The following is a 16,286-nucleotide window of genomic DNA, read 5'->3' on the forward strand; positions in this document are numbered from 1 at the left end:
AAGAAGCGGTCACCCAAATCATCTCCAGTTCAATCAGCAGAAGCCATCCCTCTTGGTATTCATACCATAATGATCTTTCTTTATGCTTTATATTTTGTCATCTATTTGAGGAACTCTGTTCTGTCCAATTGTTTGTAGAATCTTCTGATATTTTTTAGGTTGTTGCGGTATATTCTAATTCAAGTTAATTGCAGCATCTACTGTCATCCTTCATTTTTTGGCAATGGTTGTTCTTTATTGACTGAAAGTGTCCACTAAACACCTGACTTGTAAATTAACTAAAAATTTCCTCTGGGGTTCTTTCTCGTAAGTGGTATACCTACACCCCGCACTCAAACTCACTTCCCCCTTGCGCTACGCTTCTCCTCTGAGGGGGGAATGAGCTACATACAGTAGGTTGGTCACTCACCCCCCCTCCATAGGCTAGACTTTCCGCGAGAAACAACATAGAAATAGTGGTTGTCTAATGAGATATTATGTCTAATAAGATCTTGCATTGGGAGTCACATATTGTGCATTTATCGCTTGTTTTATTATTTTAGAAAATAGTGATGATATAGAGGAAAAATAAGAAATGAAATTAAAGCGCGATGTAAATGTGAGAGATGGAAAATGTTTAAATCCATCTGTTAATGATTTGTTTGTGTTCCAATTTCTGGGAATGAACACAATTGAAGCATGGAAATTACATTATGGTCATTAGAAGCAAATCATCTTGATTGTGTTATGAATTCTACTTCACATTTTATGCATTTCAAGCATGGAGGAACTCGTATTCTGTTAAGGAGGCATTTAATATCCGAATGGGACATGAGAACAACAATTTGCTTTCTTTTGCTCTTCGCTGGCAACTATAAATCTGGATTATTTTGACATATTTTAAGCATGATTATTACAATCTTACAATTCACGATACAATTCACATGATTTGATATGAGTTTGAACCAAAACGATTTGATTCATGTTGTTGAATCTTAATTGTGTATGATTTACCCACCAAAAAAAAAAAGAATCTTAATTGTGTGAATCATACAATTCAATTGTGATTCATTGCGATTCACTTCAATTTAGTTCTATTTGCATAATGTATGAAACGACATTGCTTTTGGAGAGAGAGAGAGAGAGAGAGATGCGTTTTTAAATGTACATATACATATAAACAATTTAGGTATATTGATATTTATTTCATTTTAAATCTTATGTGGGTATTTTTATATGTATATATTTACATAATACAAAATAATTTTATATTCTGGTAAATAAAGTGAGTATGACAACAATTTTAAGTGCTTCTTGCAGCTGAATAAAGAGTGAAAATGCACTTTCAGAAGTTGAGGATTTTAAAGAAGATTCTGAGAATGGCAGTGAAACTAATCTAAGTACGTTTAGCTACGAACAGCTGAGGGCTCATTCTGAAAATCCAGTTACTGGAATTGATTTTAAACAAAGAGAGGCTGGTTGATTCAAAGTTTTATTACATTTAAAACCTTTATGTTTTGGCTTATTTCATCAAAATTTTCTGTTTGATTTGTTTCAGGCTTATCTATCTGATGGGGAATTCCAGGCTGTACTGGGAATGCCGAAAGAAGAATTTTATAAATTACCGAGATGGAAGCAAGACAGGCATAAGAAGACCTTTGATCTCTTCTAGAAACTGATTTCCCCGCAAATGGATTGATTTCTCTACTTTTGCAACTTTACTAGCAATGCCTCGTTTGTCTTGGCCTCTTTCCTGTTTGGTTGCAAATGTCTAGCATTTTGTGTCCTTTCCCTCTAATAATCTTAGTTTTTTAGTGTCGTTATTGATTATGTGATGTCCGCCTCCCCCCCACTCTCTGTCTGTCTTAACAACTGCTGCCTGCTGCTGCTGTTATGATCACATATCATGATTTTAAGGACGGCATGCAGATGAAATTCTTTGATTTGGTCAGTATGTATCACCGTTTGTGGTTTTTGGAGTCCCTTTTTTCGTGTTTACTATTTATTTGTCAAAGGAAGATTGTATATGTATTGCATTTGAACTCGATTCCAATATTAAGGAACACACGCTTGTTGTTTGCCATTAAATGTTTTTAATTTAATAGTTGAAAAAAAAAAAATTGAACTTTTTGTTTCTTTCACATTCGATTATGCTGCTGAGATGTTCTACTCCGCAGACTGGATTCATTGTTGAATACTTCAGATTATAGTTTGGCAAAATTTAACGGGTATATTGGATTATGGTGGTTGACAATCTTTTGTACCTTTTACCTTTGGTATTTGTAAATTTGCTGCAAGGAACCTCCAGGTAAGAGCAAATTATTGAAGAGACGTCATGCGATTGAGCAAGAGATAGTTGATAGTTTCTGTGCAGCGGCACTCGGAGCTATTTCTCTTACTGCAACAGTATTATGAATCAAATGTCAGCCTGGCTGTTTAGGGCTAGTGGATTTTTTGTTGCAGAGTGATTATTTTGACCAGCTTGTATGGAAGTGAACAAGTTTATTTACTTTTTCATGCTTTTATTGATTAATTACTTTGATGAGATCTTCCTTTGGCTGCAGCCTATTAGTTTTTCATGGTTGTCTTCAATGCATTTGTTTTTTTTATTTTTTAAACTTTTTAAACAATCCTTAAATTTTGAGAAATTAAAAAATAAAAATACTAAAGATAAAAAAATAAAAATAAAAATAAAAATAAAAATTAGCTATATCACACTTGGGAGTTAATTTACTGGTTGTGTGTGCATTAATGCGTTTAATTTGATTTAGAAAGGGTGTCAAAGTTAAGCAAAATAATAGTTTATTTAAATTTGATTTTAAACTTCGACAATGTTAAAAATTATGATAAAACTTATTATTATTTTTTAATTTTTGAAGTTAATTTCAAATTAATTTTAATTGACCTAATCATCATGATAAGTATATTTTTAGTTTTTTATAAAAATATATATAAAAAAATAAAGAAATAATATAACCTAAATAAGTACACTTAATATATGTTATGTGAAACACTCTTATTATTCTAAGTGGGTGGTGAGGACAATCAATCAATATTTGCAACTTTAGAAGTCTTTGCATAGGTTTCGTTTGACAAATAGATTAGACTAATTTAGTTCATAAAAAAACAAAATAAATTAAATAAAATGTCATACTTAAATCATAATTATTTTATTTTTATTTCTTCTCTCACAGTCATCAAATTAAAAATTAAAAAATTAAAAATTTATCACAAACAAAACTTTTTTAATTAAGCTAAAATAATTAAAAAGTCAATAAATCAAGCTAAAAAAAAAAATTATCTCAAGGAAACTACCATCTACCCATAGAGTTTGAAAAACTAAGGCTCCGTTTGTTTTGGATATAGAAGAAGGGAGGGGATTAAGATAACAGTGGAGCCCACCTAATGTTCTGTTTGTTTAGAGGGTTGGACAACGGATTGCTAAGTCGGAGGCTTAAAGATGGGTCTTACTAACAGGATTCATAGTCTTTCCCCCAAGCGTTGGCATTGAAAATTTAGTCCGGGAAACATCTATTTGCACATACCCAATCCTTTATTTGTACATCCTTCTTAATACACACCTAAAAAAATAAAAAATAAAATATTTACTTATTACCCACACTCTTGTTCTAATTTTATCCCCCAATCCACACACCATCCGGACCTTCCAAACCGGTGACCACCACACACCTTTCAGACCGGCGACCATCTCGTCGGCACCACGTCGCCGGCGGAGACGCAACACCATCGTTTCCACCTCCTTTCCAGTCGCCATTCCCACCCCTTTCTCCATCCACCGGCGACACTACCACGACGCCCACCCCATTCCCTCGATCTCCCTCTCTCTCCCCTCGCAGTCGTGAAAAGGGGCTGCGGCGGGGTGGAAGCTGAGGGTGGCGAAAAGGGGGCTGCCATTCCCACCCCTTCCCAAATCTAGGTTCTCCTCTCTCTCTCTCTCTCTCTCTGTGCAGAATTGAGGGTCGCGAAAGGGTGGAAGCTGCGGCGGCGGTGGTGTTGTGTCCCGAAGTGAGGGGTTACGGGGTGGTGGGGAGGGCGAGTGAGCGACGAACGATGGGGTGGGGTGGAGCTTCAATTCGAGAAGGAGGCTGGAGGGAGGCGACGGAGGGAGGAAGGAGATGACCGGAGGGGAGGCACTGTGTTAGGTATTAGGGTTAGGATTAGGGTTTTGGTTGGAGAAGAAAGGGATATTTTGATAATTTTATTTTAGGATAAAAATGTAATAAAAAAAATATCATTAAGTGTGTGAGGAGAGGGGAAGTGGTGTGTGCAAATAGAGGCTTACTTATTTAGCCATTGTTGCCCTAGCTCATCCTTGAAGAAGCAGCAGCAGGATGAAGGAGAGGCAAAGAGAAGATCTCATCTTCTTCAGATTTTCGATCTGAAGTCTGCCCTACTCATCCTTGGAAGCAACAACAGCAAGGAGAGGCAAAAAGAAGCTTTGTTGCCTTCTCCAGGTCTCAACAGTGTGCCCTAGCTCTCTCTCATCTTCAGATCTTCGATCTTCAGATTCTGTGGAGCATCTGCTGGTAATTTTTTTTGCTTTTTATATCCACATCTCAATCTTCCGTACTGTTTATATATATATATATATATATACACACACATATATACACAAATCGTTTTACTATTTTTGGAATCGAAATATTCGTTCTCATTATTGTTTTGTTGTTTTCTTCGCTTTTGATTTTCAAATAAATTAATCGAAATGAGAGAATTCTTTTGTCTTCTTAACCTACTGAAATTTATATGTTGTGGTTGTCTTCTTAACCTACTGAAATTTATATGTTGTGGTTGTCTTCTTAACCTACTGAAATTTAATATTTTGTCCACTGCTGTGTTATTCTTGTTGTGTTGTCCTGTTACAATATCAATTTCATGCTCACTATGTGTTTGACAATATGCCTAAAGGGCTACTTTTCTTATACATACTATAGTTGTGTACTAATGAAGAAGGTACTGATGTTCTATGTATCTCCAAAATAACATTTTTGTTCGTACACACACTGCATCAGCTTTGTTGTATGTTCGAACTCGTATATTAAACTGATGTGGTCCACACTTTCAACCCAAATGCACAAATTCTTGAAACCAATTCCATGGGTTCTAAAGGTCAAGTTCATAAGATAATAAAGTCTATGCACTTCAAAACTAAATTATCTATGATCATGGACTCAATAAAAATCAACCCAACTAAGATTAAAAAAAAAAAACAATATACATCATGTGCTAATGCAATGTATAATTGTTTTACCTTGCACAAAATCTGTCTATCTATTTGTTCTAGCCTTGACTCAAGTTTCCAATTTTGATCATTAACTACGGAGATTGCTCAAGAATCATCTAAGCTAAAATATTACTCTTTAGGAAATGGACTCAACAATGTATATCACAATAACAATGGCTAAATTTTTAATTGATTAATTTTGTTTCATGTCTTTAACTTAGATATTGAGGTGGCAATTTCTTCATATAAAGGGAATTGCTGACCCTTTTTAGTGGGTAACTAATGTGTTGGAGCAGGCATTGATGCACCTGATGCTAAAATTTATATGTAAATGATACTTTGGTTGCTTCTTGTGTGTATCTAAGAAAGATGCATTTTGTCTAAATAAAGTAGAGCAGAACTCTAATCAAATGTGGAGGACTGTATAGGAAGGATTGTCACCTATTGAGTTATGGAGTCCAATACCATTGGTGACATGCTCATCTATTTGGAGGAGTGATAAACTGATAAAGATGAGTTATCCTAGCAATCATATCATGATGAGAAGATTTGTAAATCATCTTTTATAATGGGTTTTTCAATTAACGATCTCGGTGATTTGTTGAATGTTATTGTACAAAGTGGACATCAATTCTTTTTTCCTAGCCTTGCTGGTTTTTGTTGACGATGTTGAACTAGTATATTTGATTATTTAGTAAGTACTTGCCTACAGAAATAAGTTTGATTAACGAAGTAGCCTAATTATAGCGTATAGTTGGAATTCTTTCCGTTGTAGCGGAAAAAAAATAGGAAATAGTTGGAATCAGCACGTTCCTGTCGGGCAAGAGTATATTTACTATACATTATGCTACGGTAGGGACAATAATATAATACTATAGAATTCAAAATTTGTCTATGGTTATTATTATTATTTTTGGTTAGAAATCATAGTTTTTCTCATAGTTTTAGTGACCCTATGGCCTTCAAATTTATTATTATGTTTGTTCTGTTTTCAACACTTCACGTCCAATATTTGAGCAAAAGACTATCTTGCACTCTCTTGCATCTTAGGTAGTTATCAGAAACAGCTGTTGGTGGAGGAAGGCTGCTTGCATTACGGTTGTTATCAAAGTACACCAAGAGTGAAGGCTAAATCTTCATAGCTTCAATGATGACATGGTTTTTGTACCAGACTTGTTACTTTTGACTTAAATCTTGTGCAGTGCAACAACTTGGCTTGCCTTAACAGATATCTGTCTAATGCATGGTTAAATAAATTGCAATTTTAATTGGCCTTAGGCAGTAAGCACTGTAATTTTCTTGAGGGCACATTCAATCTTAGGGCTTTAGCAATAAATTTTAACAACTTTTTTGTGGCTTTTTCCCCTTTTTAATGAACTTCATAAAAATAAAAATAAAAAATAAATAATTCAAAAAAACACATCATTCTTAGGTTCTACTAGACTGGAAGCCTCAAAAAATAAAAATAAAAATAAAACAAATCTGGAAAAAGGTTCACGAGATAAAGACCAAGAAAAAGAAGCGAAAGAGTTGTTTTTTTCGTCTTTAGTGAACTTTTTTGGAATTTTTTCAAAAAAAATTTAACCTTTTAGATCTTTCTAGACTTGAAGGGTCTGAAAAGTAAATTTTTTTTTTTGTACTAAAAACAAAAAAGTTTGGGAAAAAATGTTTCTTTTTTTAACCTCTGCCAAACAGATAGTACCATAATGTTTATCACTGCTTACACATAAATAATGTGGTAAAATATTGTGTTACACATAAATAGGTTTATCACTGCTTACACATAAATAGGTTGGGTTTCCATTGAAAATAAATATCTTTCATTTTCTTTGATGTCTTTGTGCATCAATGTTGTGCTAATTTTGTGTAGCACCAAATTATTTGTTTTTTCATTATGTTCTTTTATTTTTGTTAGAATTCAATGTATAAAAAGAAATAGAGAATTGTATTATTGATTGTTGTATTGATATCTATTACAATGATTCATGATTCCTATATATAGAAGAGGGTGAGTGTGTAGGAGGTAAGGAGTAGGTGAAGTGGAGGTGGTAGTGGTGTAGTGGGTTAGGTTTAGTGGAGTAGGTGAGGTGGTAGTGGTGTAGTGGGTTAGGTTTAGTGGAGTAGGTTTAAGTGGGTGAAGTAGGTGGAGAGTAGGTGGATTTTAACAGCCCCCCGCAAACTCAAGGGGGATAGGAACTAACCAACTTGAGTTTGGAGAGAGTAACAAAACAAGAAAATACATAAAAATAAAAGAGGATAAGAGACACTGTATGGTCGTGTCAGACCATTGGTGAAGACACTGGATGGTGGTGTCATAACGTTGTAGAGGACACTGTATGGGGGTGTCATAACCATGTAGAGGACACTGTATGGTGGTGTCATAACGGTGTAGAGGACACTGGATGGCGGTGTCAGACCGATGTAGAAGACAGTTTATGGGGTCATGTCGGACCGTTGTAGCAGACAATGTTGTGACAGTTGTTGTGACAGTTTACGGAGTCTTGCTGGACCCTTGTAGAAACTAACCGAAATCAATGTCGGGACAGTTTACAGAGTCTTGTCGGACCCATAAAGGAGTTAACCGGAATCAATGTCGGGACAGTTTACAGAGTCTTGTCGGACCCATGAAGGAGCTAACCGGAATCAATGTCGGGACAGTTTACAGAGTCTTGTCGGACCCATGAAGGAGCTAACCGGAATCAATGTCGGGACAGTTTACAGAGTCTTGTCGGACCCTTGAAGGAGCTAACCGGAATCAATGTCGGGACAGTTTACAGAGTCTTGTCGGACCCCTAAAAAGTCGCACCCTCAAAAGGTGTGCCCAATCTATCAAAAGGCGTGCCATCAAAAGGCGTGCCCAATCCATAAAAAGGCGTGCCATCAAAAGACGTGCCATCAAAAGGCGCGCCCAAGTTGTCGGCGAGCACCGAGAGGCGCATGATGCACGTGTCTGCCTCTTCATCATGGTCTTTATAAACCGAAGCGGAGGCTGAGGCTTGGAAGCATAACAAACCAGTTGAAACCTCTTCGTTCTCTGAGAGCTTGTCGCTAAGAGCTGCAAATCTTGAAACACTCTGTAAACACTTAACCAACCCTTCTCTGAAACACTCAGCAACCCATAACATGGCCTCGTCTTCCCGTTCAGCTACCCAGAATATGGCCTCTTCGTCCCGTGGTCTGCTCACTCTCTTTCCCGACCTCAACGAGTCAACAAGAGAGATAACCAGTGCGGTGGCCAGTGAACCTCAACCAAACACCTCTGGTTTTGCTCCGTTGAACTTTCCGATGCGGTCTGTGGAGCAAAAAATGGCGGTGCAAACTGATATTGAGGTCAATCAGTATACTTTGAAGTCATGCGTGGAAACCATGACTGCGGTCACAAACTTGTCGCACCGGCTGCAGAGTAGGACAAATGAGGTGCAGCAGTTAAACGCCCAACTGGCTCTGCTCCAACGCATGTATAAGGATGCGCGAGCAGAGATAAGTGTACTAAAGGCGGAAAATAAGGAGCTGAAGCGGAAGGCCACCGTTATGTTCCGATTTGGAGGTCCGCCATATGCTGCAGTGGAGGAGCAGGGAGTAGTGATCGTGCCCAGTGGAGTGGGAAACACAGAGGCAGCACCGGCAAGGGCCGCCCAGGACGGAGGCAAGAAGAAGAGACCGGCGGCAGAGTAGAAGAAGTGAGGTCGGTGGGTGGCCGTCTGCAGAAAAGAAAACAAAGCATTTGGTGTTGTGTGGTGGTTTGTTGTTGTTGTGTTTTTTTTTTTTTTTTTTGTGTAAAATTGTGATCGGGGTTGATCCCTGAGATGAATAAAATATGGTTTGGTGTGCAAAGCTATATGGTATGAATGGAATTGGAAAAAAGATTAAAAATAATGTGAAAGAAAAATAAAGGAAGAAATAATAAAAATATATGTGAAATCAAAAATGAAAGATGGGGGAAATAAGGAAAGTGGTTTGGAGAAAATAAATAAAAATAATGGAGTTTGAAATCAAACGGAGGAGAGATGATGATGTTTTTTTTTTTTTTTTTAATATAATATAATAAAAAAAGATAGATATATATATATATATATATAAAATAAAGAAAGTGGGGAACAAGAGTGTAATGAAAAGAAAAAGTATAGGTTGGAGAATCTGAGCATCGTGGGTCACATGGGTGAGTGGTGGTAAAGGAAGTAAAAGAAAAAACAAATAAAGAAATGAGTGGGTGCATTATTGTAATATATATATATATTAAAAGAAAAGTGTGAAAGAACGTGGGTGGTGGATGTTTTGGGATAATATTTTAGAGTAGCCTGATCAAAAAGTGGGTATGGGTTTGATTAAAGAAATAGCTATGATCAACATGGCAAGCAATGACCCACCAAAAAAGAGGCAACCCAGACATTACTTTCACTTCATACGGTAGGGATAACAACATTCCTCAGTCTTCTTTGTTGGCATCAACAGCAGACTCGGTTTCTGTGATTCCAGTAGCTGCATTTTCAGATGGACCATTGTCTGTAGGCTGATCATCAACATCGCGGTCAGTTGTCTCGACAGCTTCCCCACTCGATGACCCATCAGTCACTGGTACTGTCTTTTTAACAGACCCAACTTTCGCATACTTGGTCATGAACTTGTATTCCCAATCTTGCGACGCGTCGAGTTCGAATGGACCAAGACCAGAGATATCTCCAGTTAGATCTTGCTCCTCAAAGGACATCTTTGCTAGAGCTCTGCTAGCATTTTTTCCAGCAAATAGAGCATATGGGCCACCGGGTCCATAAAACATCCTGCTCTGTGTGACATCATAGATCTGACCCTTGATCGCCATGAGAAGAGGCCTTTTAGGATCAAAACCATCGTAGACCTTCAATTCCTCTTCAGTGACCTCACCAAGCTGAACAGGAGGGGGAAGAGGCTGCATCTCCTCCTGCAACTCCCGAGAACTCTTACGTTGATTATTACCAGAGGAACCAAACAGACTGGAGAGAACATAGTAGATAGCGAGACCCAAAGCGAGACCTGTGAAGAAAGTTGCTGGAGTGAGACCCGTGTAGACGGTGATCGCATCTTCAAGGGTCTCCCAGAGTTGCAGAGCCATGGCTTAGATAGATAGAGAGAGAGAGATTAAGGAAATTTGGGTTTGTCCGGCGGACGGCCAAGGCGAGGTTGCCGTCCGCCGGTGAAGCGGAATTACCAAGTTGTTAACCTTGCTCTGATACCATGTTAGAATTCAATGTATAAAAAGAAATAGAGAATTGTATTATTGATTGTTGTATTGATATCTATTACAATGATTCATGATTCCTATATATAGAAGAGGGTGAGTGTGTAGGAGGTAAGGAGTAGGTGAAGTGGAGGTGGTAGTGGTGTAGTGGGTTAGGTTTAGTGGAGTAGGTGAGGTGGTAGTGGTGTAGTGGGTTAGGTTTAGTGGAGTAGGTTTAAGTGGGTGAAGTAGGTGGAGAGTAGGTGGATTTTAACAATTTTTTATGATCTTTTCCATTTCTTTTCTATAGGAAATTAATACTACTTTCACATTGTTAACATGTGGTATGAAAAAATTTGAGCAATGCTCCACTTGCTAATTAATACTATTATCTATTATTTGTTTTACTTTCTGTGCTGATTTTAGCCGCTTATTGTTTATTCATTTTTTGTAGATGGATAATAATTATGCCACTAAGAAAGGGAGAAAGGAGTTGATAGAGGAATTTGTAGCCCTCCAACATGTTGTTTCATCCATTAATTATGCATGTGCTATGTATATAGTGATTTTACATGCTCCATTCAAGAAGAAAGATTTTGCATGCTGCATTCAAGAGGATGCAAATGCAACTACAGAAGAAGGAGAACAGTCTCCTATTGAACAGTTTAGTATGAACATGGGTGATACGGATTACTCAATGTCTACTGCAGGTAATGTTCCCAACCGTGCTAACTCTACTAAAACTGGGAAAAAGCGGGCTCGACATGCTGAGGGGATTCCCACTGAACTATCAGAGATGGCAAAAAATCTTGGATCATTCATTGAGAATACTAATACTACGATGGGGGAGATTGCTCATAGGATAGGATATTCACATGACCTATCTCAACAGAGGAGGTTGGTTAATGCAGAACTTCTGAAGTTGCCAATGAGTAATACCCAAAGATTGATGGCAGCATCTATGATAGTGAAAGATGAAGACAAAGTTGACTTGTTTCTCAGTTTAGATGAGAATGACAAGATGGAGTGGGTTTCTTTGCTATTGGAAGGTCATATTTAAATGTGACATTTAGTGTATGATGGTCTTTTTGTTTCCCACATGACTTGTAATATATTATGTGATGCATAAATATTATAGGTTAGGTAGTTTCTGCTGCTGCAATACTTTATGATGGTTTTTTTGTTGAGTAAATGTTGCTCCTGTGTTGGGCTGGTTTTTGTAACTTGGTAGTAGAAAATCTGCAGTTCATGTATTATTGTTGTTATGCAGCAGGGCTTGGAATGTATGAGGAAAAGGAAATCATGAGTTAAATTGTAATAGATTATTTTTGTAATAATGGCTTGGTAGTTTTTTCAGATGAAGATCAAAAGCAGCGTAGAATATGCTGCAGGACATTGGAGGGCATATTATGAAAATTTCATTCAACAGTTTTCAGATCCTGCTTTTTATGTAGCTATAAATATAATAGGATTTGAATAGTATTTAATTATGCATAAATTCAGATGTCTTATCAGTTTGCACTGATCCTTAGTACTAGCTGGTATGGGTCAGTGTAATTGAGTTATTTTTGTGAGCTTAATTTAATACCGATCGGTTGTGCTTGCCTATTGGAGCAATCTTACATTTGCTTAAGGATTTCACTACTCAAAATTAACAAGGTCCAAACCAACTTGATCATTAAACACTTCACTGTAATGCATACATGCAAGTTATTGATATTTTCCTCGTAAAACATAACTAATAGAAAGTGAGTTTTTTTTTGTCTTTATACCCGTGTTCATTTGAACCTTTCTGGCATTTCTTCTTCGTAATTCTTTATTTCCTTTGGTTTCTCTGTCATCTTGGGAGCACATGGACATAGAGACTGCAATACTACATCATGGGCTCATTTACATATGCATTTTCTCTTGATATATTTTCTCATGAGTAAAATAATCTATTACAATTTAAAATGATGCCCTGTGAAATTTATTATAATTTCTATCAAATGAGGTATCAAATGGGGTGCAAATCTACTATTTGGATTGCAAATCTGCTTTGCTATTGGACTCATTAATATTTAAAAAAAAAATTAAAAAAAATATTGAATAAATAAATTTGTTGATAATTAGATTCTTTAATATTAAAAAAAATAATAAAAAGGAAGAATAATATTGAGTAAAAATTTATTTATTCTTTACTTGGTATAAGTCCAAATTTAATAATATGCAATAAGGGTATTTGTGGAATTTCACATGGTTAATCACATTCTTATCTCTCAAAACAAACATGAACTATTACTACTCCATTGGTTATCAAACAAATACAATTTTACTAATCCCTCACTATTAATCCTCTCTCTTCTATCACTGAAAACAAACAGGGCTTAAGGGGCCATGCCACCCTAGGCCAACCCATGGCTCAGTCCCTAGTTCACGGGTTGTAAAATCTAACCAATTTTATGAACCCATTCTAAAGATAAATATTATAATGTAGATGTGAAGTTAAAATTATATTTAAAATCTGATGATATACTTGTGTGCTAGAAAATTTTGATATCCTCTAATATCCAAACATGTAATAAACTTTTAAATAACTTAATATTTTTTATTGGAAAAAGACAAATAAAAATGAGGAGTTAATCGCGGTGAAGGTATGATGTGTATTATTTTGTATAATGGATATATCACATGGTTGAGATGACGTGATACATTTTTTTATTCATTAATTTGCATTTTACATTTAGTATAAAGTGAGAGAGAATTTTATATAATGGATGCATCACGTGATCAATATGACATGATGTCATCTCTTCTACTTATTAATTGATATTTAGTAAAAAGTAAAATCAAAATTTGATGTGATTGAACACTTTGCACCTTAGACTGAGTAAAAATGACTTTTCAAGTCTTATTTTAATCACATGATATATCCGCTATATAAAATACTTTCTCAAGTATGAAAAGGGTAAAGCAAAACTGAGATTTAAAATTAGAAAATAAGAAGAGTAATGTTATGTAAACTAATTGAAGAGTAATTACATAATATATAATAAACACTATAAATTAATTCAAAGGTAAAGAATCTTCATAAAAATATTCATATATTTGATATTTTTTTATGATACCTAAGATTATGAAAATAAGAATATTTGTTTAGAGTCGACATTTTTAAATGGTACAAATGTGAAATCCTAATTTTGGTTGAGTTTCCATATTTGAAATCCTAAATTATTTTGGAAAGTAAAGATCTGTAGTTTCCTAATATGCTAGGCGTGGCTATCACTCTTTGACTACTACTATAAAATAAGGTCACTCACCCCATACCTTCATAATCACTATTCCAACTCTCTCCCTCTCCCTCTCCCTCTCCCTCTCCCTCTCAAGCTTCATCATGTTAACTGTATTACGCAACTATGACATTCAGACATATGCAACACCACGGATCAACCCACCACTTCTAGTTCCAGCTCCAACTCCAGCGCTCATCGAAATTCATGTCAGCAATCTGGTTAAACTACATCTCCGAACTCGTCAAGGCAATGTTGAATCCAATTATCCTACATTAGCTTTTCCTGATATTCAACATGACTTCGCCATTCCTCTTCAACTTCTCCCTTTCTCCATTTCGTGGGATCCCTATATTTTCAACCAGCTTTCGTCTATGAGATTCGATCCCGAACTCTGCAATTCCATGAAGGGACGCATCATTAGTTCTCTTTCAAGTTTGATTATTGAATATGGGGTGAGTCTTGGGTTTCAAGTCATTGTGGATTTGAAGATCACCAGCACGATCGAGTTTATTTCTACGCAATCGAGAGACAATATGATGATGAGTATGTTAGCCGCTGATGGGGTGGTTATCGTGGAGGATGGTGGTGGTAGTGTTGATGAAACTATAGAGATGATGAGGACGAGGAGGGGTGTTTCAAAGGCTGCCATTGATGGGTTGAAGAAAGTGGTGGTGTTCAATTGTGAAGGAGACGATGAAAAGTGCACTACTTGTCCTGTTTGTTTGGAGGAATGTGGGAAGGGAACAGAGCTTACTTCCCTGCCATGTTCTCATCTTTTTCATCATCGCTGCATTGTGCCATGGTTGAAATCACATAATTCTTGTCCGATGTGCCGATCAGTAGTTCCAGATTGAAAATATTTTTATGATGATCATAGAATCATCATAGTATTGTTGGTTTCAGATTAGGTAGTTTTGGTTGATTCTTGAAAACTATTGTATTAGATTCATCATTAAGTTTGATTTTTCTTTTGATTGTTAATTATTTTATTGTTTTCAAATTTCCTTTTCATACTGGTTTTCTAATTACATAAAAGCTTTGTTATATTCCCTTATTTTGTTAGTGTAATTATTTTTGTGTGAGAATGTAATTGACAAGGGAACAAATGAATACATGGGAAACCCAAAATTCAATCATTAAGATTTAAGTTAATTAATCCAAACAATTATGCAACAAAACAGAAGTTTTTTAAGATCATTGTTGCATTTTAGCAGCCATTGAACTTGAATGGTAAAAGAAAATTTCACGAGATTTAAGTTCAGAGTGAAAATCAACAAGAGGATTAAAGATTAAACATCATCCAGCAACAATTCAAACCATCAAAAATCGGGCCAAAAGAAAATAAGCAAACAGAATTGCAATCTGATTACAGGATGATTATATGATTACTAAATCACAAAGATGATGATAGTAGTCAATCAAATGAATTTTACTATTGCAAACATGAACAAGTCTTGGTAAACAACAAAACAGGATTTCCTGACATTATTAAGGGAATCCAAGACAAACCATCTAGTCACTTCAAATCTTACACCAAACATAAAATTCAGTCCCAGTTGAGCAATCTTTTGGGTTTGTGTGTGCAAGTCCAGTTGAACAATTGGAATCAAATCATTATCATTCATCAAGGATAATTGGAATTCAAGTTTTGGTAAGCAACAAAACGAGGATTTCCTGACATTATTAAGGGAATCCAAGACAAACCTGACCCAGTTGAGCAATCTTTTGGGTTTGTGTGTGCAAGCCCAGTTGAACAATTGGAATCAAATCATTATCATTCATCAAGGATAATTGGAATTCAAATCATACCAATAAAAGCGATTGTCACATGAGGAGCTAATTTAACTCACCTTTAACTGCTGGACAAGAGACAAGGTTGGTCCCATCCTTCCCCTTATGCACGGCTTCATTGGTCCAGAACACCATATACACAAGCCACGATAATCCTCTGGACTACTAACATTTTCTCATCACACACTAGCTCCTAGCTAGGACATTCTCTTCTAATGTTACTCTCCTTATGCTCCTTTTACTGCTAATTTCAAGCCCCATTACCAGTCAAACTTGATCATAATAACATTCTTTTATGGTCAGCTCAGTGATGACCTCAAAAGATACATAAATGGCAGTCACTCTTACCCACTTTGTCTCGGTCAATCCACTTCTTCACCCACCTCTGCTTGTAATGAAAACTGACATCCCACCATTACCAGCTTCTGTTGCCTGAAAAAGCAAGATCAATTGCTTCTGAGTTCGATGCTCATCCTCACTCATCAGTGTATCAGTTGGAACAATTTCATTCTATTGAAAAAATCAATTCACTTACCACACTAGTTGCTCTTTTATCACTGAATCAAATGTATTGCGTGTATCAAAAACTTATGTAACCCGAAAATCCTCTTCCATGGTAAAATCATCATCTGATACGTACCCAACCTTCTTCATTTTCACATGAAGATCATGAATTAAAGAATAAGTAAGATTAGTTTCTCTATGTAATTTATCACCAACTACAAACACATGAACCTTCTTTCTGACATCAATCCAGCTACAACCCGGCTGCTTCGTCAACCCCTTGTCCTTCATTTTCAACCTA

General features: G+C 36.2%; 1 protein-coding gene and 1 pseudogene across 2 annotated transcripts; one reads left to right on the forward strand and one right to left on the reverse strand.

Annotated features, from left to right (window-relative positions):
• Positions 1-4,392: 4,392 nt before the first annotated feature.
• On the forward strand, positions 4,393-11,755 carry LOC114312102 (uncharacterized). Its single transcript, XM_082890844.1, has 2 exons — positions 4,393-4,526; positions 10,873-11,755. Exon 2 carries the CDS (start codon positions 10,873-10,875, stop codon positions 11,476-11,478), a length of 606 nt encoding a protein of 201 aa, XP_082746970.1. The 5' UTR covers positions 4,393-4,526; the 3' UTR covers positions 11,479-11,755.
• On the reverse strand, positions 9,440-10,605 carry LOC145800957 (membrane steroid-binding protein 1 pseudogene; annotated as a pseudogene). Its single transcript, XR_014341616.1, has one exon. The product of XR_014341616.1 is annotated as a membrane steroid-binding protein 1 pseudogene (transcript).
• Positions 11,756-16,286: the final 4,531 nt, after the last annotated feature.

The sequence above is a fragment of the Camellia sinensis genome, chromosome 10 (genome assembly GCF_055761805.1).
Source record: "Camellia sinensis isolate YWXY chromosome 10, ASM5576180v1, whole genome shotgun sequence".
Classification (NCBI taxonomy): domain Eukaryota; kingdom Viridiplantae; phylum Streptophyta; class Magnoliopsida; order Ericales; family Theaceae; genus Camellia; species Camellia sinensis.

Excerpts from the sequence above, each read along its gene's own strand:
- LOC114312102 (XM_082890844.1), top strand. The coding sequence starts at position 10,873 with ATGGATAATAATTATGCCACTAAGAAAGGGAGAAAGGAGTTGATAGAG.